Source organism: Athene noctua, chromosome 15 (genome assembly GCF_965140245.1).
Source record: "Athene noctua chromosome 15, bAthNoc1.hap1.1, whole genome shotgun sequence".
Classification (NCBI taxonomy): Eukaryota; Metazoa; Chordata; class Aves; order Strigiformes; family Strigidae; genus Athene; species Athene noctua.
The window spans coordinates 5,004,239-5,032,011 of NC_134051.1; the positions used below are offsets into that span (position 1 = coordinate 5,004,239).

The window sequence follows — 27,773 nt, forward strand, 5'->3', positions numbered from 1 at the left end:
CCTCTGAGAGTCCCGGTACCCACTGCTCACCCGTAATCGAATCATTGCTGTACCAGCTCGCTACTCAAGAACATCCTCTAGAAAAACACTAGGAAGGGAATTACTTCAAACATCAAAAGGTAGACGACCACATATTTCATTTTAAAATGGGACTTGCTTTCTCAGTCTTTGCATTGGAGCAGGAGATGCCCAGCGTTACTGGACAAAAACCAGAGGAATAAACAATGCTGTGGGTTCTTTTAAACTGCAAAGGGAAAACGCTGTTGTTTATACACTGCAATACAGACAGATTTACACGCTAACAGCCACATTAAAATAATACAGCCCTGGCACAAACTCACAAAAAGCGACGCAATTCAGAGTTGCCTGCAAATGTGTCGATGGGGAGTTGGGGACCTTCACATGAGAGCCAAACTCACCGAAGGCAAATGCTACAAAATCTTGATAACCTTTGGGGTGAAACCCTTTGGGGTAAACCCAAACTGCTCCCCTTCCTCTCTCTGCAAATCAGAAGAAACCCTGCCGTTCTCGCAGACACCCGTGCCCATGAAAGCAGCCCCTCCACATGTGCAGTTAACCACATGTCTACAGGGAATAATGTGATCATTCTTCCACCCACCTCAACCCTCCTACGAGATAGCCCAGGGCACTATCCTTCCACAGAAACTGCACAATTTTAGTTTAAAGGAACAAAGGACATTCTTTGAGCGGGCAGACTGGAAATAAGCATTTCAAGCCAGAAGTTTTACCCCACAGCATTAATATCAAGGGGGTAACTCCATGGAGCAGTGTATCATAAAGACCACGATCAACCATATTTGTCAATACAGAGCGTGTTCATGGTTTGACAGTCATCAGACCAGAGCCTGTCTCTAAAATATTAACTTTTGCAGTTTGGGAGCTACACTGGGCACCCCCGGGGAAGGGGAACCCATCGTCTGTCCCCAGCTCCGTGCTGTGATCCAAAGATGAAGTGAAGAGGGGACTGTTTGCCTTCACCTGACTGTGCTTGAGTCTCCACAGAGATGCTCCCCCTCTCAAACACAGAGGACAGCAATATAAGATAATTTTGCAATATGCCTGTAAACCTGTTTAAGAAGATTTCCTCCTCACATCTCACCCTCAATCCCCAAACCCACACCCAGCAGAAGACAAACGCAAAGCCTCCAAAGAAACTTAGAATAAAAATACTAGCTTTCCACAGGCCCTTCATTTAGCACCACAGAATAAGCCAATGGAGGCCTTACTTGCCCCAAAACGAGGGTCTGGGATGCTCCAGTACTATGGGGAGGCACTAGATGGCACTCCTAGAGACAGTCTAAGCCAGCGGCTCTACAACACGCGATGCAGGCCGATCTCTGGACCCAGGCCACGGTCTGATCCAGGAGGTAGTTCCCGGGTGCATCTGCTGAATGCTTCAACAGTATCAGCTTCCTTCCCAGTTTTCTCTCCTGGGATGCAGATCTCCTGCACGCAGCAAACAGTGCCAAAAGCCCCAAGAGCTGTGCCATCAGGAGCTGAAGCTCCAAAGTCTGGTGTCCTACATATTTGCCTCCGTGCGTCCTCCTCTTCCACCACATTTCAATATTCCTGACCCACCACATTGCCCATGACGTCAATGCCATGGTACCTCAGGACTCCCCAGGCTTCAGCCATGCCCACAACACCCTCTAAACCCTCTTCCCCTTCCACTCATGTGCCAGGTTTTCCTTCTCCAGAAATGCTGATCGAATTTTGTTTCAATCATACATCAAATGATCCTGAGCTGGTGCATGCCTTTATGCCCAAACATCCATAAAACTCCTATCTCAGACTGTCAAAAATCTCACACATGGAAGTATTTATTACCCCAGAGCCCCACAGACACTCATGAAATTCCTATCATTAGTGAAGTTGGAGGACTGCATACCCACTCAGAGTAGATTAAATGCTCGTCTAATAACCACAAGACTAAGGGCTGCTTCAGTGGCTCTAAATTACTTTCTTTCAATAAAGATAAGTCTTGAATCCTTATTGAATAAACAGATACCTCTGCAGGCCTAACCCAGCATTTTGAAAGATTAGTGACTCGTGATGTCTTGGCTGAGTCTGGCTTTCTGACCAAAGGCTGCTTTAAATGAAAAATTAAAAAGGAGAAATCTTTCCTGTCATGCAACTAAACGTAAAGCACATTCTTGAGCAAACTTCAAAAGTTTTAACCATCCGCTAAGCCTGGGCAGCTTGGGTACAGAGCAACTTAAATTTGGCAAAACAAATGCTGTGCTCGGAACCGAAAATCCACACTGTACAGCCAAGGGAATGCTGGGCCTTGACGAGATGGCTCACTCTTCAGAAGAAGATAAAGTATTAAATTTCTGCTAAATCTCAAGCAATAAAATTAAATTCAAACTTTGAGGGAAGGGAATGAAATGGCCGATGCATAATTGTTTTGTAAAATTTGTGTTTAGTTTACTTGAGACAGGCCATTTTATAGTTTATCAAAACCAGCTGGTGTCATAGACATACATTCATGGTCCTGTAACATGGATGCAATTTGTCCTGTGAAATCTGTAAATGAAACAAGACAAAGCTCTCAATATCTGTTATAATAAATTCTTTCAACGGGTAGAACCAAATCCTTAAGCAAACTTCCTTAATGGACTACAGTAAAAAAAAAAAAAAAAAAAAGTAATCCAAGAGTCGGGCTCTCTCAGAAGCCATAAAATCATTAAAAATGTACAATGCTAAATGGTGAGTTAATGACTACCCACTGACATCTGACTGAGTCCCCCTAGACACACTGATGGCCAGCACGCTGCACACTCAGGACTAAGATGAACATATGCACACCGCAAGGAATTCCTCCCAAGATGCTTTTACGAGAGCATGTTTTGGCTAAATATCAAATATTCCCATGGCACCTGGCTGCCACCTTTCTGGCACGTGCTCACACAACATATATCAGACACGTATGACCTCTTGGTTCCACAATAAAACCCATCTCCTGTCTTTGATGGTATTTACTTCAAGTCATTTTACAAACTGCAGAAGAGAAGCGCAAGGTCTGGCATTACCTCGGGCAGGCTGGGTTCAAATCCACTGGCTGGCAAAGGGGGGATCATCTTCAAGAAACGGGGGTTAGATAGAGGCAGATAGATATATGGACAACTCCTCTTGGAGCCATGAATGAAGGCAGGCTGGTGGAAGTTCCCCCCAAGAACAAGCATGTCAAGAGTGATGCTTTACTGGAATCCAAAGCTGACAATTATTTTTGAGCTCTGTGTACCCAATCAGGCTTCAGACAGTCTCTCTCTCCACCTCCCCAACTGAATACCCAAGTTACCACACCCTGGGTGGCTTCTGGTCTTTTGTCATCACATGGATGACTTTCCAGAATGACTCCTTGGATCTGCGTCCAGGCAGAGCCCCCTCAGAACCTGTGATAAACCATGTCTGCACTGGACAAAACCAGGTACAGAGTATGGGTATAGGCCCAGGATTGCCTTGGAGGAACAGGAGGAGATCTAAGAAGTAAACTCTCATTGCACGGTATCAGCTGCTGAAATCTCCACTTCAGCAGTGTGTGCCCAGGTCTGCTCCAGCTGCTCTCTGGGATCAAAACTCCTCTTTGGGAACAGTGGTTATGTTAACAGCCAAACTTCAAGTCATCATTTCAACCACTGTTGCAAGGTAAAAATCGCTGCCTAGCTTTTTTGTGGCCTTCGACCCTATAGTCCAGCAGCAGTGTCTGATGGCAGAGGAGAGATTATACAAATTTGCAGCTGCTTTACCTCTAAATACAACTTCTGGAAGAAAAGACTGGGGGAGTAACTGGGCTATTCATCCCAGAGGGACACTAAACCCAGCTCTGGTGCACACAAATGCAATACCCATAAAACCAGCATGTTGTCGAGCCTCCTTAAACCAAACATGAAAACACCTATTAAGGGTCCATGGGGGTTCATTTTTCCCAGTGTGAAAAGTCCGGCAAGAGAGGTCAGGGCTTGCTACTGTGCAGAGGTTTGCATGCACCAGGCCACAGAGACAGAGAGCATCTCCAGTGGGCTCCAAAAAGGAGGTGGGCTAAAAGTCTGCACGAAAAGACATCATGGGTATGGCTATACAGTGCTTTTATGTCACAGACTCCTGGGAATGTCGACGTACACCCTACGCAGGGCTCCCCTGCCACAGAGATGCTGTCAGCCTGCAGCCATCGGAGAGGATGGGGCCCAAAAGACAGCAAAATGTGCATTACGCCAGGGACCACCTAAGACAACCCAGCAGAAGGCAAAACCTAATGTTCCCCACAAAGCTCTGGTTAAATGACTGACGCTAACAAAGAAATGATTTCACCCGGTTCTGGCCATCCCCTTTAGCCATGGCATGAGACCAGCACCACAGCAGAACTAAAAAAAGCCCAAATCTGGTACAAAGACGTAAGTTAAGCTCAGCATTGAGAGACTCCCCGGGGCTGGAGGAGCCCGTCCAGCCTTGGGAGGAGGGCAGAGCTGTTCACAGGCACCAACACAGCCTAAGGGCAGCAACGACCCGCCTGACCCCACTGCCCCCTCTCAGCAAGCCAGGACCACAGGATCCAGCCTCCCCAAGCCACAAAGGGCTGCCACAGGGTCCCTCCAGGAAACAACAATGCAGTCAACACCCTGTGCTTTAATAATCTGATTTTTTTCCCTACATTTCCAGTATTTAAGGCGTTGTTTGCATCCTAATTTATTGCAATGTCCTCATTGCTTGTCAACCCCTTAAATGTGATATCTACCCCCAAAATCCCATCTTGCATCCTCACTGACTGCAGCATCACCTCCCAACTTATAACCATGCTCGCTGTAACAGACAGCCCTTTGTTCTTCCTCGGAGGAGAGCATGTAACCTATCCTAACCTAAAGGGAACTATTTCTTTAGTGTACAGTGTAAATTGAACTAAAGTGCCAGAGAAACAGTAAGAAATTCCTGAGTGCTCTTCTAAAAACCCCCAGCCAAAACGGCTCCTGTATAGGTGACATATAAGATTTCGTAGAAGAGGAAACATTAGAAATCTAGGAGAAGTCAGTAACATCTTAACTAGCAAATTAAACCCATACCATGCTTCATGTAAAGGCAACCCTGCTAAAAGCCCGTATTATTGCCCAAAGAAAGTACTCTCAGAGGGAGATAGGCTGAAAGGTCTCAAGCCTGGCACAAGCTCCGCTGAGATTTGCTGGAGGCAAATCCCATAAAATGAAATCTGGACTCATCCTTGTCAGACACAACATGAGACGGTGCCAAGCAAGGAGTAAAGCCTGCGGGTAAATACGCGCTCCTGCGTCTTCAGCTTCTCCCTCGTGTCCTTTGAGCCTCACCAGGTCCCACTCCTCCCTCCTGAGCCTCCGTGCTCGGTTAACTCTTCGGTCATTCCAGCTAGGAAGAGTAAAACCCAATAATTCATATGGGCTACAGACACGAAGACACTAAACAGGACAAAGCCATGGATAAAATCCTCAAAAGCATGCATACTGCTTAACTGCCACCTTCAGAAGATTTTTTAAATTTCAGAAGTAAAAATGCAACAAAACCCACCCCCGTGCTGATCTTTCACAGTCCTTCTACCAACACTTTTTCCTTCTACCTACAGGTGCCCCACAAACAAGAAAACAGATCAATGACAAATCTCCGAAGTACTTTCTAGATGAGAAAGTTTTGCATTTAATTACATAACGCAACACACATGGCTTTCACGGCTGTGCAGTGTCGTACTCCATCATCCCCGGGAACTGCCCTCCACCCTCACCCATCAGCTTGATAAACTCATTACAGTAACGAGGAAAGCAATGGGCTTGATGTTAATCAGGCTGCCGAGACTTACAGGAGTAATAAAACAATCGAAAGCAAACCTGCAGTATTTAAGCTGCTAACCGGCCATGTTTGTTAACTACTGCTGGCCTTTACATCCCCCCAAGGTAATCAGCTAACGCTTGTCTGCTGGTAGCACACTCGGGTCACGTGTGTTGCTGCTGCATATTTGGCACGGGTAACTGCAAAAGGGAGTTATAAAAAGCACTGTTAGATCCTGCTCGTGGTTAGGAAAATGTATGGCAGGAGCGACTTGATGAAAATTGCACACAAACATACACAGAGGAATACTAATGATCAAGCATTCTGCAGAAGCAAAATGCATTGATGGGAGAAAAACTGCTTTTTAAAGACATATTTCTGGTTACATTTCCTACAAAACTGCTACAGGAAATTCTCCATGATGACAAATTCACAGGCCATGGTGAAATTCAGACTAGTGTCTTAAAGAATTAAAGGACTGCCCTTTTAAAACTTTGTGTGCGCAGGTTTCTGGGAAACAAAGGGATCAACCTGCTGGAAACGCTTGGCACCTCTTACAAGCAGCATCCCAGCAGGGTTTGGCCAAGAAACAGTGAGCTCCCCGGCCCCCTCACAACCACTCCTGCCCTGCGAGGCCACTGCATGAGGACCACTAGCAGAAGGAAAAGATGTTTAGCAGAAGAACATCCCCTAAAGAGCCCCAGGAGTGACACGGGGCACCCCAATGTGGAGAGGGGTCAGCTGTCTCCCTCCCCTTGGAGGGTGTCAGGAGCTGATCCTCCCCTGGTACCTTCACTCCCTCTTTGACAATCTCTGTAGGACCTTCCCAAGCATCCTCTGGTCAAATCAAGGTTGGGACAAGAACTGCTGGAAGAAGAAGCTTCCCGAACAACAGCACCCAAATCCAAGGTCAGCACAAGACCAGCGGTGCAGGAATTCGAAGAGGCACCCTCACGTGAACTTTAAGCTCAGCAAGTTACAAAAGTGAGTTGCTCTCTATATAATAAAAGCGAAGTTCAATTAGGAAAGTCAGGTTTGACTGGCTTTGAGAAAACTACCCTTTGATAACTACATGCTACATTATCCTTTCACTTCTTTTGGCAGAGAAAAGAGGTTAATGCAGTTTTCTTTGGCTCCTGCTCCCTCCTGTCAATCCCTTGTGCACTCAGATAGTTCAGGTTCAATGTTCAAAAGGAGGAACAGGTTGTGAAATGTCTGTAAGCTCTGTTTACCAACAGAACTGGTGAGCAAGGGCAAAGGGAGACGGCACTTGGAGCTGGCGACTACTGCTTAGAGATCTCAGGACCTGACTGTGCTACCTGCTCGTGGGGCTCTTTCTGCAGTTGCTGGAAACACTCTTTGAGGTGATTTGCAACAACATAAAGCGTGGCAGCAATAGTAAAAAAAATCATTAATGAACAACATAACGAGTCAAGAAACATTCCCAGCCTGTTCTTGCTCATGTTGGGTTTCAACATCTGTGCTGGTGTTCCTAGTCATTTGGTTTAAGAGTGCAGCAGGACAGCGTTTCACATCATCTGCCAAACCTGGTATTGAAAGGCTGCTAAAATTGCAATTAACTCCTTGAATTAAAGTATTTCACTTATTTGCCTCGGGGCCAAGGGTAACACATTCAAGCAGATTTCCATTGTGGGCTGCTTGCAAACTGTTAATTGCAACCATTGCCTTAAGGATTTACCAATCCTAGCTCATTTCATACAGAGTGTGGGCCACCTCCTGCGTGGGATACTATTTCTACTCCTTAGACAGATGACAGGAAATTTTATCAAGCAAAATGAAGACTGCTGCAAGGCCCTTGAGCTACCAACAAACCTACATGTTCTTTGTGGCAAGCACTGCAGTTAGACAAGTGGGTATTAAAGCCAACTCACACTTTATATTTTAATAAATGCTCTTTAATAGTTTTATTTGCAGAAGCAGAATTTGCTTAGCTGCAGCAGTTGCGGGTTAATGTCTCCCCGAGCTCTCCTCCACGTGAGCAGAGGATGGCCTGACACCCAGAAGTCAAAAAAGCAGTAACAGAATCATAGAATAGTTTGGGTGGAAAGGGACCTTTAAAGGTCATCTAGTCCAACCCCCCTGCCATGGGTAGGGACATCTTTCACTAGACCAGGTTCCCAGAGCCCTGTCCAACCTGAACTTGAATGTTTCCAGGGATGGGGCATCTACCACCTCTCTGGGCAACCTGTTCCACTGTTTCACCACCCTCATTGTAAAAAAATAATTAAAATAGTAAAAAAATTTTTCCTTGTATCTATAATCTTATGGGAAAATATGGGTGAAAAGGGGGCACTGGTCCCAACTCACCAAGGCAGCCAACGGCCTGGAGTGCCGAGCCTGGGGGAAGAAGGGAACCAGCAGCAGGACTCCAGATGTTAGCAGGTTCCTTGAGGAAGGCAAGTTCATTGAACATGGCTCTAAGAAGAGGAAAAAAACCTTCTCCATGCTTGTCCCACAGAGCTTTTGTTCAGTGCCCTCCGCAGTGAACGGGAAACCCTAGCACACAGCCCAGGCACAGCTCCACTGGCTTCAGTCACCATCCGCAGCTGCAGGGGAAAGGTGGGCATGCATTCACCTCGGGCTGGGATTATTAAACCCATGTATTGATTGCAGAGACCGACAAGCTTGTGTTACATTCAAATGGATCCAACATGACAGTTCGAAATTCAATATTGTCTCAGTCTAATTGGACAGGATCCAGTTCAGTTCTGTCAAACGTCTTGATTAATGCTAAAGCAATAAAACCCCTTTTAGCCATCCAGACAGCCAGGCTGAAAGGAAAGAGGAAGAACGTGATCCTTGGGAAATATAGATAAGTGAATTCATGAATATGAGTAAGATAAATGCCATTTTTAATACGAATATTTCCATGATGCTTGCAAAGACAACAATTCACAATCCCTACTTTTCCATGTAAATTGGTCAAGAGGTAAAAGCTTCTAGTGAGCACCTTGAGCAGTCAAAGCTTTTACCTTGGAATGTGGCATGATAGCACAGTTAGGAAGAAGTTTTATTTCTTTGTCTCAAGTTATTTTGAGAAAGGCTAGAAAACTTGGTTACAAAACCGCTTAAGCAGAAGTCTCATGAAGCAGAAGAAATGGGTCTGAACTGCAGATGGGAACACTCCTAACTCTGGGAAGAGAAACCAGTGTCCCACATCTAACTCCACATGGGAATTTCATAGCTTAAATAAAATTTTAACAATAGGAACAGTTGTCCTGTTTTAAACTGGTGGGAAAAAGCTCTGTGCTGCTTTTATTTAAATTTTGTCATGGAAGTGGCTATTTTTTGTTGCAGCACAAATGGCACTGTACAAGAAATGATGATTCTATACATAAAAGGGCAACTTCAAATGCTTGAAAACACTGACCCTGCCACAATGTTAATAGAATAAGACAAAAAACAGTGGGTTTACTGATCTGTTGAGTTTTTAGGGTTGAAAGAGCTAATCCACATTGAGTTATCCTCCCAGCTTTTATGCATAATACATACCAAAAAAGATAAGCAAATTATATTACATTATATACAATTACAGAAGCTCCTAATTACATATCACAATTTCTAGGCAGTCTAGCAAATGCCATGCTTTCCAGAATGGCAATTCCTGAAGTGAATAGTAAATCAGCTTTTGCTCGCCACTGATTTGAAACTTTAAGCAATAAATTAAATTAATAAGAGACAAAGGCTTCTTTTGTGCATTTGCAAGCCTGTAGGATTTTACAAATAATAGGACTGGAAAGTGATTTATATTCCAAGATTAAAGGTCAGTTTGGCGCACACGACTTTGGAGCAAAACACCACAGCAGAGACTTATGATTAACTCATTCGTGCACCATCCTAACACCGTATTCTTCTTTTTACAGAGTTATGAAGCTTCCTGTGAGAACTGTTAATAGTTGCAGGGCAGAAAAAAAAATTGGAGAAATACATGGAATTCTTCCCAATTTACAGTAGGGAGGGAAATGTGTATGCGAATTGTATTGCGACATCAGCCCCCAGATTACCAAAGTGACATTACCTGTGAGCTACAACTCAAATCAAATACATGTTCAACATGAAAAGTTTGAAAACACAGAGAACTGCATGGAAAGAGCATAAATTAAATGTAAATAGAAGATATGCAAATAATTGAAACTTTTTCCAGCAAATGGAAGGGCTCTACTATTTATGAAATTCTGCCAATAGCCGGTCCTTCTTCTGGACAGACCAACATTTCTGTGGAAATAAAACTGCAAGCTGAACTTAAAACTTTTGGTGCAGGTAATAATTAATATAGTGTTAAACTGAGAACTGGAATAGCTTCTTATGGTTATTCCTGTAAGAAAATCCTAGTAAGAGAGCAGAGGAGGGGAGATGTGCAAACACACCCGCCACTGGGAATGCAGCTTCTTCGGTAGAATTTTTGTGTGTGTCTGCTATTTTGTAGGCAACAAATTCAATATTTTACTTATTAAATTAGGGCAGACTATTATGTGAAAATTCATTAAACAATTTAACACATTTAACAGTCAGAGAAAGAGATGAAACAGTAGCATGCTTTCATAATCTGATGAAAATGTAATCTGATCTCTGAAAAAGAAAGCACCAGCTTGTAAACCAACACCCTATTTGTTTAAACTCTATCTGCAATTAAAAGCGTGTAGTTATTTTGCTTTCCCTGGAAAAGCAGATGGCAAGGATGTAGGCTGGGTTTTGGATAATTTAATTGTACGTTGGAGCTCTGCATACACCATTTTGCAGCTTCACGTTTCAGTTTTGCTTAGACTTCTGGACCGTTGAGAGTAAACATTACGGAAAAAGAAGAGCATTAAATTTTGGCAGACACCAACACTTTGCATCATCCCAAAGGTCTCCGAAGCAAAGGAACTGGAATGATGGTTAAAGCCCCTACAAACACTGGGGAAGGTGGGGATGGATGAGAAGACCAACTCTCCCTAGACTGCAGCTGGCACGCTGCTATGTAGGAGACCAGAAAAGACAGTATTTAATGTCCATGCATGCCACAAAAGAATCTCATTCATGAAGCAAGAGAGATAACAGACATGTTACTTGGAAGACCGGAAAGCTCTTAAATTTTCTTCTACCATTTTCCCTTCTTGTTTCTGTCTTCCAGATAGCACTGAAATTTGTCATCTTTCTTCTCTTTGCAGATTTCTTAACACACACCATTAACTAGCTCATAAATCCACAATTTAAATAATTATCGGAGCATTGCCTCTGTTATCTTCAAAGCTGACAAACCTCCTGGGTCCTGAACATTTCATGAGCAGTAGATTATTCCCCACAGCCCCTGGTAGGCAGAGGGAAGCAATGGGTTCCATCATTCCTGTCTGCTGGAGAAGATGGCCAGCAGGATAAAAGCTACTACAGGGTCGGAGCATGGAGAGCTGATTAAGTGGCTGCAAAGTGGGTTGTAAGGATTAATCTGATTAGGATTGAAAAAAACCAAACGGGTGGAGGAGGGGGGAGGAAGAGAAAAGGGGAGAATATTTAAGGCAAGTGATGAGGGTCCTGGGTGGTCTCTAAACGAGTTTGAAACAGTGGGAGAGTGTAACGAAGAGATGAAATCCAATAGTTGTACAGGAAGCTTTCACCAGGCTTAAAACAAATCCTTAAGAAAAACAGAAAAGAATCCAGGAAGAGGAATTGTATTACTGCTGAAAACGGTATTGGCATATTCCCAATGCATTTATAGCGTGTGACTGACAGTTCTGCTGCTGATCCCGGCAGTGGGGAGGGATAATGTCTTCCTACGCTTCAAAAACCTCGAAAGGCTCACAACAGAAAGTTCCCTGGGGGGCATTTCCACTAAACTTTTGCTAGTTTATCCCATTTTGTTTTAATATTGCTGGAAATCGGGGTAAAGCTGGGGCAACTGGTGGGAAGCGGTGGGTGACCCAAGTGGCAGGTGCCACTAACCTGATGGGCTCACACCAACGTGAGACTCACAGAGGTTGCTCACTTTATCTTTGATTGTTGTAATACAGTTACTTCTGACGAAGAAACACACAGAGAAAAGCAGTTCCTGAACTGAATCGAAGAGATAAACAAAATCCCACAGCAAAACCAGTGCTCTGCCGCCCATGGTAGCTGGCGTCTGCGAGGGATCACTTACGGCATGCTTGTCCCATCCCTCCAGTTCCTGCCATTAGTTTCCTTTTAAAGCTATTCTGAAAGTTTCTCTCTCAGCACCTGCTTACGTCCAATTTACTTCAGTCACATGTGGTTTCCTGAGCCTGGGCCAAAGATGCTTTGTCTGCTTTATGATGCTGATTTGCAGCTCTACCTTTTATTTCGACAGTTGTCTGACCAGACACTCCTCCCCCTTCTCCTAAACTCACTGCCAGGATCCTGATGAAGATGATAGCTGAACTGATGCTAACTTTGAGGTGGTTGGGAATCCACTTACCGTTCGCCTGTCATGTTTGCTGTTCAGGGTAATACAAGCCAGGCTCCTGGACCAAACAGTGGCTGACAGTAAACTCTCATGAGTGCATGACTCTGGAAAGCAGCTTCCCTGCCTGCTCTGCTTGGAATAAAATATCACCTACCATGTCCCTGCAAGTAGGAGAAATGTGCTTTTGTTCTGCTTAAGGCCCAATGTTATTAATCACCCTAGTTCTTCTGGAGCATCCTTTGACTTCAAGACCTGTATTCCTCTTCACTTTTTAAAAAGCAGCGTGACAGGGCATATATGTCAGTATTTATCATTACATCTTCTAAAATCGTAACTCCCCAAGGACAGTTACACTGCTGAAAATCTACTGCTTCACAGCTTTCGAGAGCTCAGACCTCATTTTCAAAAGCGCTGATCATCTGCAGCAGAACCCGCTGCCAGCACCCAGACTCTGGAAAACCGGGGCCTCCTTCCCAGCGGCGCTCAGCTGGAAGTTACACAGTCCCTGAACCTCTGCTTGTGCTTCTGCCAGTAAACCCGACCTGTGCAAACCTATCTTCCCAAGCTGAGCACAAATTTCACCTTTAAAAGCATTTGCTCCCTCTATTTTTAAGTGATGTGCACATTTAGCTATTATTAGAACAACAGAGCCCAGCCTGAAGTTGAGAATAACGAACGTTTCTAGCAAACTGCAAAGGTATCTTGCACCCAATACAGAGCACCTGGGATTCATCTGAAAACCTGTCTCAGAGACCTTCTTGCAGCAGCCTGATACAAAATCCAGATACAGCGTAATAAGCTTTTGATGTCGTGTTGACATTTATCTGCCAATATTATTGCTTCATGCACTTACCTTATGATGGATCTTGTTACTTAATTGATCACAGGCAAGGTCAGGAATTGGCCCTTCTTCCAGTGCTAGCACTGACATCATGCAAATCACCATAAACCAGAAGAAAGCACCTAATCCTTAGCTTCAAATCCACACTAAGCAGCCCTTCGATATGTGTGAATGAGGACAACTGGTTTTTCAATTATGCCTCCGAAAAGGTCACTTTAAAAAACTTATGACCAAATGGAAAAAAAAAAAAAAAAAAAGTGCTAAACGCAAGCATGCTCTTCCTTTTGGTATCAGTTGCCTTAACTCAAAGAACAGTTTGCTTTTACAAAGGAGATGAAAAAACCCTGCATTTATAATTCACCATGGGCAGAACCACGTTTCCTCTGCCTTGCTCTCTTCATGGAGGACTCACCAACAGCAGCTTTGGCTTCTATGGGACAAGTTGTCCAGTGAGGGTAGAGATGGATCAGAACTCACTTCACCCATATTTTTTATAGAAAACAAAAGCTTTCAGAGTACAAATTCTACTGTTTCAAGTAACGAAAAGCTGTGAGCAACCCCAGAAACCCACGGCACGTCTACCAAATCCCACGGTCACTTCTTAAAACCCTCCCAAACGCTAAGGGCAGGCAGTTGCCCTGGGCTCACACCCATGTGTCCAGCAGCAGTGAGCTCACCCCGCCAGCTGGACTTCCACACCTTTTTCAAATGCTTTTGGCAAAAATCTGGAAAAATTCCCCATGCCAAGGCTGCATCTTGTCCCTCCTCCAAGTCTCCACCAATTCTGCAGCAAATCTCAACAGTAACACGTGCACCAGGACACAGAAGCAGCCCTGACCTTGGTAACTCAACTGCCATGAGCCAGGACCTCCCGTCCCAACAGGAACCAGCAAAATCCATCACCAAAACCATGCAAGTTCATGCCATGTATGAAGGAAGGAACAGAGATGCAAATTCTTCTGCATTCAATGAAACAAAATCAGACTCTTTCACACCAGCAAGGGGAGAAGGTGCCAACCAACTAGCTCAGCCGCGCTGTGACAGAAACCCCGAGGTGGGTTCTTTGGTTTCCCTTTGGTGACTGTTATGAGGCGAAGATCTGTTTTTCCCCCTGAAGACATCAGTTTTGGAAAGCCCACCTGTCAAGCCTGTCAAACCTGTGCTCCCATAGCCAGGCCAGACCTGTGAAGCCACAGCTTTTTGTTGGCCTTCATAATTCATTGTTGTGATCATCAGTCCTGCCAGGATTCACCTTTATTATCTTCAGAATGGAGAAAATTCTGTAATGGGCCAATGATTGTAAACTTAGGATGCTACATAAATATTTTATAATGTTATTAAAAAAGACTCCAAAATGCTTTGCATGATTACTTCTTTTACATATTCTTGTTTAATTCAGCACCATCTCCCTCATATTAATTTGTAACTTTAAAACATACATTTTGAGCATGAGATCTGCTTCCCTGTTCAGAACATTTTTGCTTCCAGCAACGCAAACTGTTGGAATAAAGCCCATCCTGAGACACCAGGGATCATGAAAGCAGATAATTTTCTGATTTATCAAAATGAATTGCTAGATGTTATTTACTTTTTGCTTCATAATAGGTCGAAAAAGCTAGATGAAAGTCTAACAAGGTCTAATACAGTGAAGAGAAGGGAGAAAAGAAATCAAGAGGCAGTTAAAGAGCAGTTAGAGCTTCCTTCTCATCCTTATCAGCACAGCTATCAGTCAGCAAGCCTGTAATTAGGTACAAAAGACATTGTGCTCTGGAGAGCTTCTCCAGGAACTGGAGAGCTGCTGTACGCAGAAGCTGGAGCACTGATTGACAGCCTCTATTTGAGAAAAACAGTTACAGAATAATTAGCGACAATTTGTACAAATCAGAAGAAATGACCTTTGTGGCTGCGCAGTGTCTTACGTAAAGAACAAAGCTTTTCTCAGCAGCACTGACAAATTCAGAGCTAAAATGTGACTCAGTTATTAAGTAGAGGCTCATTCAACAAAGTCCTTCAAACTCTCCTGCTTTGTGGCAACCGACCCATCCTGAGCACCAACAGGTAACTCCACAGCAGGGAAGCAAATCCTGGGTCTTACTTTCAACGCTGATAGATATTTTGTTGCTTTGGGAGTGGGTTTTTGTTTTACTTTCCCTTTATCCCTCTGCCTCACCTCTGTCTCAGTAGTAAGCTTGCCTTCCTAGCCTGGTTTTCCACAGCAAGGGATGCAAATTATTGAGAAACTCTGGGATAAAAGGCATTCCCTTCAAAACATCACTTAAAGAAAATTACCTTGAAATTAAAAATATAAAATACAAGTTCCAGTAGTGAGCGGAAGGGCCACAGGTTCCTTGCCTGATGCATGCCATGGCTTGCACCTCTGAGCTTGCCCAGCCGAGGACAGGCCACTGGGACATGAGGGACTCGAGGAGGAGGAGGAGGAGGAGGCGGCGGCCCAGCGGGGCTCCCCTCCACACGCTCGCCTGCCCCAGCAGCTGCTTCGGCAGCTGTTCCTACCAGTTGGTGGCTGAATTTTACAAGATATCTGTCTGTAATTAAAAAGCAACAATACTTTGGCAGCCATTATAAAAATGTATCACTGGATTGCATCCCATGGGGAGTACTTCTGCACTGAAATATGGGGAGATGCGATAGATGGGACCACGTAGGACTTTCCCATTTCTAAACCCCCAAGATTATCTGCTCAACTGCTCTGCCAAGACCACCACCAGCAGCCCAGAACACAGGCTCCATTTGGACTGGTTGCAGGTCAGAAATGCTCATCTCCTGCCTGTGCCACTCAAACCTGGTCTGTGCCAAGACATATGGTCGCAAGGTGTTCTGCAGTGTAAGCGCAAGGGTCGGAGAGCTGCAGGTTTGGTGGGGAGATTTTAAAATATGGGTCTTCCACAAGAGGATTTTCTCCATTTGGAGCATGTTAAGACATTGTGCTTGTGCCAGCTAAGCAGCACACCCAGAATTAGCAAAGCTCGGGCCAGATAAAGCTTGGCGCAGGAGGGAGTGGTGAGAGGCCCCTGGGGAGCAAGTTGGTGCTCCTTCATTCCATGCCTGGCTCACAGACCTGGTACCTACTAACTGTGGTTAGAGCTGCCCCAGCTCACGCCCAGGCGATGGGCTGCAAGAAACGGCCTCAAGTGGCACAAAACCTTTCGTAGCAGACATTTTCCCTGGTGCATATGGGAGCCTGGCTACGGGAGGGAAGTGTTGCACTCTGCTGGGGGTGAAGGATGTCCTCTGGAGCAGGCAGGGACAGGCAGGGGGACACGCTGAGCCACGTCTCACACAAGCAGGGAGCCAAGGCCGCTCCATCTCACCCTGCGGGCGTGCCGCTGCCGAAGGCCGCGGGACCCGTGCCACATGCTCCAGTGGAAGAGGAAACCCAGCTCCAGTCTGCAAACCGCTGCACACATATTTGTAAACCATTGTGTACACAGTAGATAAATGCTTAATAATCATGATGACAAACAGACCTAAAACCCAGAAGCAGCTTCCCGCTGCAGTAACTGTGTCAGGAACAGGTTCCACTGAGAAAAAGTCTTCTTCTTATAGGGAAAAAAGCCATCTAACCACAGCCAGCTGTGAGACGACAGCAAACCCAATGAATGGTAAATAAATAAAGCCCATGGCACATCAGACCCCAGGACTTCACCTGCCAGTTACCACCCAGGCTTGTCCATTTTCACATGCTAATGTGGACACTGCTGTACGTTAAGCTCCGGGGCACCATGGGCACCCGGAACCCCGACCTGCACACACACCAGGGTGCAAACATATGTGCCTACCTTGGAGCCTCTGGCCATGTTAGCAAAGAAACTAATGCAGGAGGAGGTTAAATTCCGTGTTCACGGCGTCTTGCCAAGCTGGGATTAGAGCTTGGGACTCCTGGCACCCAGAGTCATGATTAATCCGCTGAGTGTTTCTACCCCACACTTCACGCCAGCCCCCGGGTAGTTTCCATGTGCCAGGCTGTGTATGGTGGTGTAGCAAAGTCTTTTCATCTCCATCAGCGTCTGCCTTTCTCTTCCACACTTACTGGAGCCCATCTACTCCTCGGGGAGCAGAGGAGAGTTAGGCTGGTAGGAAAATACCTTCCCTATGTAAACCATGCTTTCCGCCATTTCCCTCTCCAAATTACACAGCGTCACAGATCGTAAGGCCTCTATACAGAGAGTCTTCAGTTGAGGAACCGATCTCCAGAAAGGCTGGGATCAAGGTCCTGCACATTAGAAAGGAAAGAGGGAGGAAAAATATGCTCCGTTTAATTACCCAAGCCATAACAACGTTTTACTATTTTATACACGATTCCTGACAAAAGTGGAAATGTTATTTTCCACGAGCATAGCTGCTGGTTCTACTACAAATAAATAGTCTAGGGCGCGCTCACCACGCGAGAGATGGAGGCCATGTGTTTTCATTAATTCTCTTGGCAGAGAAGCCCATGTAGATTTTGGACTGCAGTTCAGGACTGGAACAGGAGAGCTGGGGTGGCCAACATACATCACAGCAGACTACATTTGGCCCAGGTCCACTTACGAGCTGGTCCAATACCCAGTTTTATCATCCTAATTACGAGCAGATTCCCAGCTCCCTCCCTCCTCCTCTTGCAGAAGTATCTTCAGCTTCACCCTTCTCTTCCTCCCTCTGGCTGGCTGAAATCAGCAGGTGAATTGCAGTCCTTTGTCTGTTATTGCCGGTAGACAAAGTTTGGCCTCTTCCATTTTCCTTTTATTGCAGCTTCTTTTGTGCGGATTAAAATAATTGATATTGATAATGTGATCTGCCCCCTGCCCCTGTTCCCAATTACTTGCACAGGCTGGGGATCCTGCGTTATGGATATGACAGGCATGGTCTTAATTAGCCTTCTGGGCTACAGAACTGATTCTGGTTTTGATTTGAAATATTTGGGATTATGCAGGCTGACTGTTGTGGGCTGGGGTCACCAGCGGAGCCGGCCGGGGGATTCTGGGGGTCTCGCTTTGAGCTGGCTTTTCTCAGACTGCTGCCAGGTGCCTGGCAGCACGCGGAGCAGAGCCCTTGCGCTGCTAGGGAAAAAAGGAGGGCAATTTACTGCAGCCGCCTTTGTGTTCGGGATTAAGACCGACAGCACTGAAGGGTCTTTGCATCCAAAGTTTTACTCAGAATGAAGCAGGACACCGATGGTCCAACAAGAGCAGCAGCCCTCATAAAAGGTCATCCTTGCATTCAGTGGGTGAAACCCCACTGAAAGTCAATGATAATAACGACAACAAAAAAAGGAGCATTAAAGCTGAAAAGGCAGATACAGCTATCTGGACCTGCAAAATTCCATTTCAAAACATGCAACCAGTTAACTCAGTCACAGGAGCAAAAAATAAAGGTGTCAGCGCCTGGGAAATGGATAGATTTTTATTTTTTTTTTTTTCCCCTCTTTTGGGGAGAGTAGAATCCCAATCCTGTAACAGGACTGGTAATGTGGTCCCTGGCACTCACACACAATTCTCTTCACACAGGGTGGAAAGACAGAGGTCTTGTACGAGCGTCCCTGTTTCCACTGCTCAGCGTGCCTACCCCATAAAAAGTAATTCATAGGCAACACCTTGGAACATGTTCTGCAGGTCAGAGAAGTCAGGCTCTGCCAGGTTTAATTGGAAGGGGGAAATGGTTTCCAGACATGATGAAGGTCCGCTGAGAATGTCACCCCAAAGGTACATCTCCCGGGGCTGACAGCTCAGGCCTGATGGCTGAAAATAAGTGAGGCACGAAGAGGCACCTGGGTCTTACCATCATGGGGTGAGTGCAGCACCAGAGACTTTGCAGCCTCGTGCTCACAGACACGGTCCGCTCGCCTGCTCGTTAGGTAGCCATGGACTAGAGAGCAGAGGCGTTATAATGCAGCGTGCCTTTTTCTGCAATGTGAATCTAGAGAAGGGAATGTTGCTTCAGTACCTTCATTAAACCAGGGTTACTCTCCCAGTGGAGCATCACTGTACACAGCGATTTCTTTCTTTTCTATCACTGTTTATACAAAACGCAAATGCAAAAATATAGGTACAAAGAGAGGGGAAGCTGAGCTCCTCTCTGTAATCAAAGAGGAGACAACACTCAGTGCCAGAATACAAACCACAGTTTATAATCAGAATGCAATGTAATCACTAAAACAGATGTCAAAAAGATAAAACCGTATAATTCTGAATTGCCAACGATTAGTGCTCTGCATCTTGGAGAGCGGCGGGATGCTCTATTTCTGTCTACATATGCCTGCATTTTGGGAACGTAAGCAGAAAGCATTTAGCACAATGCTACAGAAAACTCCTTTCTGTCCCTCTCCGGCAGCATTTTTACAGAGGTAGTTCTCAAGTGAGGCTCAGGTTTGCTGCTGAATCAGTCCATGATGGTGATGGGAGGGAAGGAGAGAAACTGGTTTTTGGGAAAAACAGCATCACCAAACTGGCACATGGACATTGACTGCATTGCCAGAGACAGAAGGCTACAGTAAAGGAAGAAAACATGGAGAGCTGCCTGGTAGAAGAGAAAAGGTTAGAGAAAATTTTTCCAACAAAGTAAAGCAGATAACAGAAATTGGTTTTAACGTGCAGATTGCTCACCTCGTAGTGATAATCCATGCAAGTTAACTCTCTCCAGCAGCGATCTCCTCGAATTTTAATGAGACCCTGGGGGGAAGACAAAAAAGACAAAAAATACCATCACAAATATTTTATTTTACTTTATCTTGTATGTCAAGGTATTAGTTCAAGACACCAAAGACAGTGGTTAAATTACAGGGAGAGCTGTAACAGCAGGGAAGCACAAAGGCTGGAATGACCCCCCGGAGACCCACAGCACATCTGCATCCCAGGCCCAGTTGTCCCCCCACCCCCCCCGAGGCAACATAACCCAATGAAAGCTCCAAAACAAGTCCTTCCACTGTCTGTTTACTGAAAATCTGACACAAAATCCATGTGGAATATGCCATGTCACTTAAAGGGTGTTGGAAGATGCTTCACCCCCAGCCGAGTCTCTGCAGAGCGGCTGTGAGCAGCCCAGCATTGCTGGGTAGGAGGCACAGAGCATTGATAAACCATAGGAAAAGCCTGTAAACCAAACTCTACCCCTGGGACATTTCTGTATAACAGACTGAAAAGTTACCTGCAGACCCAAATACAGCTGCAATCACAATTTTAAAATCCAGATCCAATTGTCTCACTCTGGCAAAGTCGTCCCTATAGAAAAGGAAAGAGTGACACAGACTGGGATGGGGACCAGGCAGCCTCACCAGCCCTGAGCTGGATACAGAGATGCAATCAAAGTAATTAGAGAAACAAAAGAGGAGAAGGGGAAGGAAGCTGACAGATCTAAACACAGATGAATGCCCTAATGACAGGTCTGCCCCACCTTAGGTTAGAGGTTGGCAATGAAATAAGCAGGTATCAGAGGTTGCTGTGCATTGATATTTCAGGGCAACAAGAGGGTGAAATTTCCAAACCAGTGGGTCCATTCCAGGGCTGGCAGTAATATTGGGATTAAATTTCTTTGCCTCAGTGATGAAGAGTAGAAAGGAATCAGTCGTCCACAGCAGGAAGGACACCTGGCCAGGGATGAGCCTGCTAGCAGGAAGCCTTTGCAATCAAGCCGTGCCAGCCTGAAGGTATGCGGGTTCAGCCCGACCGCTTTGATGTATGCCAAAAGGTCCCTGATTAGGATCACAATATCCCAAATTGAGGAAAGCTTCACTAGTCAAAAGGTTGAACCAGCTCTATCATCTGCATACAATTAGGGGGTATTTGCCTGCCCCTGACATTGCCCTAATTATAATGTTCCTGCCTTCCTTAGTAGAAAATACAGGGAGTTTCTGTAAGGACTCCTTGCTGCTACAGCAGGAGCATCCTGAAGCTTCTTTACATTTGCAATAGGGGAGGTTTTCAAGAAGAGACCAGGGACATTTCAGTGCTAAAATTTGAGAGCTCAGAGGAGGAGAAGATTCCAGTACTACAGCACACCCTGGCCTATTGGTTTCATCCAAATTGCTGAAAAAAAGAATCTTCACTTGCAGCATTAAACAAAAATTAGCAGGTTTGGGGCTCAAGAAAAAATTCCAAATTCCAGTTAAAGACCCCCAAAACTGTCCAGATCTCCTAAGTTAAGTATCCAGTTCCCAAGGCTGGGTGTGGGCTGTATGATGTCCAAGAGCCCATATACAGCCCATATGCTGTTGAGTGTGGAAAAGAGAGGACAGACCAGAGTCCAGTAACTCCTGATAGAGTCACCTGGGACGATTATTGACCGTTTCTCCTGACACAAGACGTACAGGCAATCTGATGTAAGGATTGAGTAGCTGGTTTACGAATGAACAAAAGACGTACTTTTCCACACAGCAAATCATTTACTTTATGGGAGCCAAAAGTACAAATGTGTTTAAAAGGAATTAGCCATGATCCCAGTGGATGGGCTCGGGGTAACTTCTGAACACAACCTCCTCCCTGGAAAGTCCCTAAACCACTTGACTGCCAGGAGCTGCAGGGAGCTGCCCCAGAACATCACTTTATGTTTTATATTCCTCCGCAAGTATCTCTTAATGGCTGCTATTAGAGACAATACAAGAATTTAGTTGGACCTTGGGCTTAACCCAACATAGACTTTCTTAAGCAAACAAAGATCTACAAAAATAGTTACAAGCTTATTTGGCTGGTAAAATAATAGGAAATAGGCACCTTTCTTGGTCTGAGCCTTATACCAGATGATGTTTAGACATGTATATCTTTGTGAATACAGGTGACCCCAGTAGTTTTCAATAGGTCTATTTACACCCTTAAATTATACCTGCTATCAAGCACATTGCTGTGCTCAGTCAGATTTCACCCATCGGCTGTTCCAAATTATTTTTCCGGTTTTTTTCCTAGTCATAACAAATGAAAAATTCAGTGCTAACTGAAGAGGACAGTAAACAGAAACTATTACACATTTTCAAAATTCATGAATCCAGGTAATACACATCCTGTAATTTTTAGTCAAGAATAAACCTGGAGAACTTAGTAGAGCTAAGGCAGTAAAAGCCCCAACTCCTCATGGCACATCTCACAGGGAAGGATGAAAGTCCCCCTCAGGCAGGGCCATCTGTACCCAATATGATCCTGTGGCCAATGAAGAAAATGTTGGTGTGCTGGTTTTGGCTGGGGTTGAGTTAATTTTCTTCACAGTAGCTAGTACAGGGCTGTGTTTTGGATTTGTGCTGGAAACAGTTTTGATAACACAGGGATGTTTTCATTATTGCTGAGCTGTGCTCACACAGAGTTGAGGCCTTCTCTGCTCCTCACCCCACCGGCGAGGGGGCTGGGGGGGCACAAGGACCTGGGGGGACACGGCCGGGACAGCTGACCCCAACGGGCCCAAGGGATATCCCAGAGCACGTGGCATCACACTCAGCTTATAGAGCTGGAAGAAGGAAGGGGGGGACGTTTGGGTGAACGGTCTTCCCAAGACACGGTTCCGTGTGACGTTCCCGTCTGTCCCGGCGATGGCCGAGCCCCCGCCCGCCGATGGGAAGGGGTGAGTGAATTTTGTGGTTTGCTTCACTTGTGCGGCGGCTTTTGCTTTACTATTAAACTGTCTTTACCTCAACCCATGAGTCTCCTCATGTTTACTCTTCCCATTCTCCCCCCCATCACATCGGGGGGAGTGAGCAAGTGGCTGTGTGGGGCTGAGCTGCCAGCTGGCGTTAAACCCTGACAGACAGACAGACATACCGACAGCAACAAGCTCCCAACATCAACTATGAGCTTCAGGAAAAGCATCACCTCACAGAGGCAAATGCTACAGATGCAAAAGAGCAAACTGACGCTGTCATAACCAGCAAGAAAGAAGAAGGAGATATAGTAAAGGGTAATCATTATTTTACTGAAGGGGTTGATAAAGAAAGTAGCAATATAAGGCAGAGGTTTCTGTGGTGTCTGACGCTGCTCTGCACAACACAGGAATGAGGAAGGGTCCCAGAGCAGCGTGGTGCACACTCTATTCCTCGAGGGCGGGCAGCCTGCAGGTTGCTGGTACTCTGCACATCCCTTGCTGGCCTCCAGACCTCTAAAACTCCCCAAAAGCTACACTAAAGCCTGAGCACCAGCCCTCCCAGCAGCCTCCAGAGGCACCTTAAAACCTCGCACATGCTGTTGTCTCACCCAGGTTGCAATGGGAACGGCCTGGGGTGGCTCCGTGTGTGGCTCAGATGGGCCCATGCCAGGAGCTCAGACCCAGAGACAGTCGGGACCTGGAGGTGGCCATCTGCATCCTGATGAAAGCAACACCTCCCACCAGCACCACCACCACAAAAAAAACAAGCAGAGCTGGTCCAGAAGGCGACTGGTGGGATGGGAAAGCAGAGCAGTGGGCACCAGTGGCTGCTCTGCAGGCTGACTCTTTAGCAAGTTATTCAGCAGATCCCCTCACTCTCTTCTCCATCACTTTGCAAGGGCTGGAGCAATGGAGGCAAGGACAAGACAGACTCGCTGTCAACAGTCATGGCTTCATCTCCCCTCCCAAATCATCCGCAGCTCGCTCTGCCCCTCGAACCTTTTCTAAAATTACAGGATACAATGATAGCATCTCACAGGATGTGCTGCAGCCGGCAGCCCTGTCACTGGCAGGACAGACACTAAGAAAGGCTCTGTGCAAGAATGCTGGAATATTAAAAAAGGACAGCTATCTTGATGACCTTCCCTCCTACCTTGCCCAAGCTGTTATCAAGCTCTGTTATTCAGCAGGGATAATTAAAACAAGTATATGATAGAAAGGCACCATACTGAAAATCAAAATCTTTCCTGCAATGAGTCACTAAGGGAGTTAATCACATTTTGTTTACTATAAAGCTTTCAAACAGGAAAGTCACTTAAAGCTCTTAATATCAAATCTGTTTTTCAGCACAGAAAACTCCCACTCTCATATTTAAGGGGCGTTTGAAGTCTTCTTTACCCTGCTGCTGTCTTCAAGTCCACTTCCACTCCCACACTGGAATGCGAGTTTTCCAGTTTTCAAATGAAGTTTGACCAAGAAACAGGAGCATTTACTGCATGAAAATCTACGTGCTCTGTAGCTTTGTCCCTGCTGAAGAGGACCACGAAAGGAGAATGAGCCACGGTGGCTTGCTACATAGGTCTGCTGTGAAGAGTTGGGGATCCCTGGGTATCGACACACCCAGGCTGAGCTCTGACATACCTTCCTGCTCCAGGCTCGGATGCACGCTGTTGTTACAGGCTCTCCCCTAATTATTTGGCTTCTGCTGACATTTTTGGAAGTCAGCTACTGTTCTCTTCAAGATGCAAGCTTAGTTTGAGAAACGGTATCTGGGTCCAAGTGAGCACAAGAGGATGACAGAAGGAGGAAGGGAGGAAACAGGGATCCCCACATCTGCTGGAGTTTCACATTCACTGGACTTCTCTCAGTCTGCTAACAATTCCCAATTCATTTTCAAGATTTCTGTGTGTATATTGAACGGGCCTGGACTCCACAGCTGCACTGGATTATATACCGCAGATCAAAGCACAGGGAAAAATCCCCATCCCCTGCTCACAGACGAGCAGAGGCTAGTGGAACTCTGATGTACCCCCACTGTCCTCTCTTCCAATGAGGACAGGACGTGCCCTCTGGCTCCTTTTCCTCCTGGTCCCCCTTGCATGTGCATGGGACGAACCCCTGAGACTCCAGCAGACCTGGAAAACCCTCCTCTCGTTTGGACATAACCTACAAACATCTTGCAAAGAGTATTTTGGGGGCAAATATTAATCAGAGTTCAAGAGGTGAATGATATGGAAAAATTAAATGGAAAACGAGGAAAGAAACCATTTAGCAGCCCTTTGGAGATCAGGTCTTGCACCCCCAGAACAGCATTTCTAACTGCTTCCTTCCTGCAGCGTGGGGCAGACAGATCTCATCCCTCTTGCTACCTCCTGGCAGCGTTGCTTGAGCAAAAGAAGAGAAGAGAAAGGAAACAGTCCGTCTTCTTTAGGCTCTAACATAGCAAGGCACTCAGTTTTAAGTATATGATTGAAACCGAGGTACACAGATCAGCCTTAGGTGGGACAGATTTAAGAAGAAACCTGGTGCTTTGCTGTGTTAAGGCTGTGTTGGAGGCAATGCCTGTTAGAAAGACCAGGATGGAAATGTTATAAAAAAGGGCTTTTCCGTCACTTTTGGGGGGTGTTTTTTGAAAGTAGGATCTGCCCGATACCCTCAAATTCCAAGAACATATAAAGGCATTTAGAACATTCAGTAGCTTCTGGGTGGCAGCTACGGGCAGTTGCTACCACAAACCTGCTGTACCAGCTTAATCACTCTCTCACATGTAGAAGTCTCTAGTTTTTGTAAAGAGTAAGTTCAAGGCTCAGAAAACAAATGAAAAAAAGCAACAGTTGCGGAGCCTTCTCCACATTTTCCAGTGTTTGGTGTTCTCCAAGCTAAACCTTCCCTTCCATCCCTCCCAACTTCAGTTTCTCCCTTTGGTGTTCAAGCATCTCTAGGTACCAATGATTTTTGATACAACATCAAAATTGACCTGTTAGCTCAGTGCTAACCAATGTTGTCAGAAGTTTGCCATGCTAACAGGTAGGCAATAAGCAGAAAAATATTTCCAAGGGCAACTACTGTTAACTCCTGAGAAACCGCTGCCGTACACAGGACGGGGTCTTGCCAGCCCCTGTTTACTGAGGAGCTGAACTCTTTATTGGGCTCCAGTTGCTGGGTGATAACAAACAACAGTGAAATGTTTATCCACTGTAATTCGCTTTGAAGACTGGACCACACCTCAATATACTAAAACTATCCCAGTTTTTACAGCCCTTTTGAAGCATCCCAAAGATGTGAGTACAATAAGACACCAACACGGCGAAGAGGAAAGCCTTTCTCATCCCACTTTCAGCTCCTTGTCCAACACAATAATCTCACTGACTTTTTATTAAACTTGCAAAGTTCAGCTGCCTGGAAAGCAGGGGCTACGTGCCAGCTGGTAACGTCATTACTGCTGGTTATCTTACAATACAACCGACCACATTTCACAAGTTTGAAATAAAGGAGAAAACCTCCAGCTCCCAGACAATTTGAAACAGCACCTGACACCACACTGCACATGGGTATTCACTATTCACACGTGATAGCACCGAGGAGTTAGTGTCACCAGACAGGACCCCAGCCAGCAGGATGCTGCGCCAACGTAGAACAAAGCCCTGAGTCCTGCAGGTACTTCATAGAATCATTTAGGTTGGAAAAGACCTTTAAGATCATCAAGTCCAACCATAAATCTAACACTGCCAAGTCGTGTCCCTAAGTGCCACATCTACACGTCTTTTAAATACCTCGCACCAGCCAGGAGCACCTGGTCCTGTAGCACATGGCTTCTTCTGTCCACTCCTGTCACTGCTATTATAAGAAGTCATTGTTCCCATTTATACGTGTTTTTATATTATTCCAGCTTGGCATGATGCTCCTAATATTGTCACGGGGCAAGGCAATCATTTGGGAAACATGGAAAAAATGTGCTATAGGAAGGTCAATGCACTAACTTGTTTCTTGTTTTCTAAGTTCCAAAATGACTTCAAGTGGGTTTTTTTACATTGGCATATTAAAGAAGTTTCTTCCTAGTTCTGAGCTAGCAGAGCACTAGCTAAAAACTTGAATTCTGCATTTATTTTGACATAAGGATTGGAGACTCATAGGCAGGAGACAGGGATTTTTGAAAACATTTTTTTTATGATCCGCTCTAATCATGAGATAAAACTAAAAAGTGCGTCTGTGTTTTTAGGCGGTGGGGACAGGAAAATGGCTTTTAAATTTTATTTTCTTTTCCCAGTGATAAAGACAAATGCATGCTCACATGCTTACAACCCCAGGAAAACACGAAGCACCCCCAGAAATGCCAGCTCTGTGTGCACATTGGGGGTGGGTGAAGGGCCTTTCAAAGCCCTGCATATCAGAAGGGAAAGGTATTCAGCAATACAAATCAAATATAAACTAAAGGGAAGGAAACAGGTGGCTAAGTGAACCAGCAATTGCCCTTTCACCTCTGTGGCCTTGCTTTGAATCCAGCTCTAACCAGAATTATTAAATTCATACTGATGGCATGGTGGCTACAAAGACACCGGGGTTTGATCATTTTGGCGGAGCTCGTGGCAGGCAGAATGTGCACACAAGCCCCTTCCAGCAATAAGAAAGCCTGGCCTGGGGAAGGGGAAAGTTGAGATCTTTGTCATATTAATTTACAGCTGACTGAGGCTCCAGGCCATTCTGCACACTCAGAAATCTCCTCGCGCTGCTGTCCGCATGAGAACTATAAAATGTTCACCCTGGATTGAATTAGCATCCAGAATGAAATATGTGCTCAATACCTTCTCCCCTACTAAGTTTGCTCCCTTTAGGGCATGGCTGAGGAGCACAGGGGAGGACGGAGACACAGCACCTGCTTGTACTTCGAAAACACCAACCTCCGGGGCTCCCAGGCTCTCACAATTAAGGTGCATTAAATCCACCAGCATTTTTCACAGGGGAAGGAAAATTACATTTAGGACTTTTTTTTTTTTTTTTAATGGTGTTCAATAAAATGCCTGGTTTTAATCACCAGAGCCACTCCACCATCCTCGCTCAGCTCTTTCTATCCACCAGCCCTGCGCTGCATCCATCAGACCACAGTCATGTATAAATAGCATTTCCCAAACTCCGCTGATTTGCACCCTG

General features: G+C 45.5%; 1 protein-coding gene across 2 annotated transcripts in view; it reads right to left on the reverse strand.

The window, feature by feature from the left end:
* Nucleotides 1–27,773, reverse strand: part of LMF1 (lipase maturation factor 1) — a 204,757-nt gene that overhangs the window by 101,842 nt on the left and 75,142 nt on the right. For both annotated transcript variants that reach the window (XM_074919041.1, XM_074919042.1), the window contains one exon: nt 19,670–19,735. In XM_074919041.1, coding sequence (XP_074775142.1) covers nt 19,670–19,735 — 66 coding nt within the window. The remainder of the gene's footprint in view (nt 1–19,669; nt 19,736–27,773) is intronic.